The 3,404-nt window shown below is 56.8% G+C and overlaps 1 protein-coding gene across 1 annotated transcript in view; it reads left to right on the top strand.

The window, feature by feature from the left end:
• The window catches only part of LOC104163993 (seizure 6-like protein), a gene marked incomplete at its 5' end in the record, with an annotated part of 10,524 nt that overhangs the window by 4,332 nt on the left and 2,788 nt on the right, over positions 1-3,404 (top strand). Inside the window, 2 exons of the mRNA XM_009703171.1 lie at positions 2,042-2,234; positions 2,793-2,978. Of these exons, the coding sequence (XP_009701473.1) occupies positions 2,042-2,234; positions 2,793-2,978 (379 nt within the window). The remainder of the gene's footprint in view (positions 1-2,041; positions 2,235-2,792; positions 2,979-3,404) is intronic.

Below are 3,404 nucleotides of genomic sequence, written 5' to 3'. Positions count from 1 at the left end.
CCTGCTCCGGGCTCCTCTGAGCCCGGGTTTACAGGAGAGGAAGGCTGACGGCGAAGCTGCGCCGTGTCCCCACCCCACGGCACCATCAGGAAGGGCCGGGGAGATACCACAGCGTTCATCAGGTCCCTCTCTTCTGCAGGGCTCTGCCTCCTCAAGCTGCCCCTCTGAAACCCCTTCCCGGCGGCAGAGCTGGGGAGGGAGGGCAGAGCAGCTCGGCTGCAATCAGCTGCTCCGACAGCACTCCTGAACATTTCTCTTTCTAATTTGCCGGAGTGATTCGGTGCTAGATAGCATGCTTGATGCTAGTCATCACCAGGGGAAGCTAGCTGGGGAGCAGGTTTGTCTTTGAGTGATTTCAGAACAAAATGGGTTAGAAACACCCTGGAAACGTCTTTGCGGGAATTTAGACCCAGCTCGGGAAGCAAAATTCTGCCCCAGTGGGAGCTGGGGGGACGTCGTTAGTGTTGTACGTAGCCCACTTAGCATCCCTGGATCCCACGCTCCAAGTAATTCATCCCCAATAACACTTACTTCATTCCATTTATAAATAATTAGATCAGACGCGATGTGTGCACGCTGTGCTGAGGAGGCAGTTTTCAGGACAAAACCTGGAGAAGAAGAAATGACCGAGGGTAGGTCGGGGTCCGGGCCAGGCAGTTGGTCCGTGTTTCCGATGTGCTGCGCAGCACCCGTGGGGACCGAGGACTGCTTTTCCCTGCAGTGAGGACCAGAGGCTCTGCAGCAACCCTGCACCCTGCTGCGAAATAAAGCAAAATCAGCTCCTCCTGGGTTAAAAGTGTGGGCTGGGGTGAACCCAGCCATGCTCTGACCCAGCCTGGGGGCTGCTAAGCCCAGCCCCACAGCAAGGACTGGGTTTTTCCAGGCACCGTTCCAGGCTTATGGACCTTTTGGGGTAGGCAGGGAGTTTCTTGATGGGGTTGGGATCGTTTCTCCTGAGGAAATCTCCCTTTTTGCCGCCAAAGGTCAGAGGATGCCAAGTGCTGTGTGTGCAGTACCAGTGGCCCTTGGAGCCAGGCGCATCCCCGCCTCATGCGTCGGCTGGGGGAGATGGGCACGGTTGTGACAGCAGCGACAAATCCTTCCAGTCACAACAGCGTCGGGAGCGCTCGCAATTACGGGCTAAGGCTGGGCTGTGTGCTAAATATAGAGCCCTGGTCCTCGCACACTTAAGGAAACAAATGATCTGATGAGCATCTTTCTGCTGAAATATGAGCCCATTTATTAAGCTAAATGGACGTGAAATGCAAATATGAAGTTACTTTTCAGCTATTTCCAAATAATAATTAAAGCCTTTTGGGACTACTCATTAGATGCATTTGCTGTGTGACTCCCCATCCGCTCCCTGGTGTGGATGAGGGATCCTGAGGAGGATCCCTGGTGCGCGGGGTGGATGGTGAGCACCGAGCCCTACAGAAGTACCCTGGTTTGGTTGCAGACCTGTGCCGGACAGCCCAGCCCTGGCAGGGACCGGTGAGCCCAGGCCATGGCCACGCTCCATGCTATGGTGCCTCCAGATGCAGGTCTGGTCCCAGGGCTGATGCGGGTGGAGTTGGGGCCCCACCACTACCCTGACCAGGGACTCGTGGTACCCCTCCATCTTCCTCCTCTCTAACCCTCCTCACCTCTACCCGTCTGCCCAAATCCCCAGTTTCAGCAGGGAGGTAGATGTGGGTCAACTTGTGCTCCACAGGAGCATCCAGCTTTAAAATGCGTCTCAAGCAAGCGGCTCTCGCTGCTTGCACCCGCTGTCCCAGGGGAGGAAGAAGGGGTCAGCAGTCATGGGGGGGGTCCCTCAGGCTTGTGCGGGGCACAGACTGCTCCATCGCCACTGAACAAACAAATCCTGTCTGCCGCGAGCCCCCAGTGCTCAGAGCGGTGCGGAGGGAAGGCTGTGGTGATGCGATGCTCAGGGGCTCTGTGTGTGTTGAGGGCTGGGATGCGATCGCTCACCTGGTACCCAGCCAGGACCCCCCACCACCACCTTTACTCCCACAGCTCACAGGTCTCTGCTTCCACCCAGGTGAAGAGCGTGAACCTGTCGGACGGGGAAGTGCTCTCCATCCGTGGGGTGGACGGCGATGCCTTGGTGGTCCTGGCCAACCAGACCCTGCTGGTGGAGGGCCAGGTGATCCGCAGCCCCACCAACACCATCTCCGTCTACTTCCGTACCTTCCAGGATGAGGTGGTGGGGACCTTCCAGCTCCACTACCAGGGTGGGTTGCCTCCCCGACGTGGGTGCGGGAGTCGGGGGGTGGGATGGCGTGTCAGTCCCATGGGATTCAACCCCACTGGGCTGCAGGGGTGGAAGGATGCTGGGCTCTGTCCTCGCAGACCAGCCAGGCTCCTGTTTCGCTGCGTGCTTCGGCTGGGGGGGGTCGAGCAGCAGCCTGTGTTGTGCCCAAAGCAGAGGGTTCAATGGGCACCCATGTCCCGGACCCCAGCGCTGGCTCCGCTCCTCACACCCACCTTGCCCTGTTTCTGTCCCCGTGCAGCAGCTCTTCCTGCACAGACTCAGACTGCAAGTCTATTTTTTATCTTGAAGAGCTATAAAAAATAAATGAGTTCAAGCAAATTCTTTTTAAAATAGAAACTGGGTCTAGGCAAAAGCAGTAACAGGTGGAGAAGCAGCAGCGTGGTGCTTTGTCAGTGCCCTGCAGCTGGCCAGCAGCGAGGTCTGTCCGTGGCACGGTGGGCACATCCAGCGTGTCCCCAGCGTGGGACAGCTCAGAGCAGACAAGCCCTAAGCTCAAAAACCTGTGTGCTTGTTCCAGTGTTTATGCTGAGCTGCAGCTTTCCACGAAGACCTGACTTCGGAGACGTCACCGTGATGGATTTGCACTCGGGTGGAATTGCTCATTTTCACTGTCACCTGGGCTACGAGCTGCAGGGTCCCAGGGTCCTTACGTGCATCAATGCATCGAGGCCGCACTGGAGCAGCCCCGAGCCAATCTGCTCAGGTACGCTCCCCGTTAGTCAGCCTCAGTGCTAAGGAAAAGTAGGATCCTCAAAGAAAAAAATTAGAGTTGCTTTCTTTGTGTCGTGAGTTGAATGCAGTCCTGGGAGAGAGTGAAAGCAACGCTCAGCTCTGTGCGTGGGTTTTCACATCAGTGGCAGCAGAATCTGTCGCCTAATTAGGCAGGTAAGGGAAAGAAAATTATAGATGTTATGTGTGTGTGTGAGCATATATGTATATACATAAAATAGAGCCGAGCCAAGCCAGGCAAGAGGTTCATGCATTAAAGACTGCTGAGAATCGCTGGGCAGGCATCAGCGGAGGGGTTCACCCCCTTTGCCGTGCAGAAGCCCCGGGTGCGAATGCCTGCCCGTACCCCCTGCCTTGCCCTGTCTCCTTGCCCGTCTCAGCGGGGCCGTGCTCTGTGTTG

Source organism: Cariama cristata, unplaced genomic scaffold (assembly GCF_000690535.1).
Source record: "Cariama cristata isolate BGI_N322 unplaced genomic scaffold, ASM69053v1 scaffold34506, whole genome shotgun sequence".
NCBI lineage: Eukaryota > Metazoa > Chordata > Aves > Cariamiformes > Cariamidae > Cariama > Cariama cristata.
This window is presented reverse-complemented; position numbering and strand designations above follow the sequence as displayed.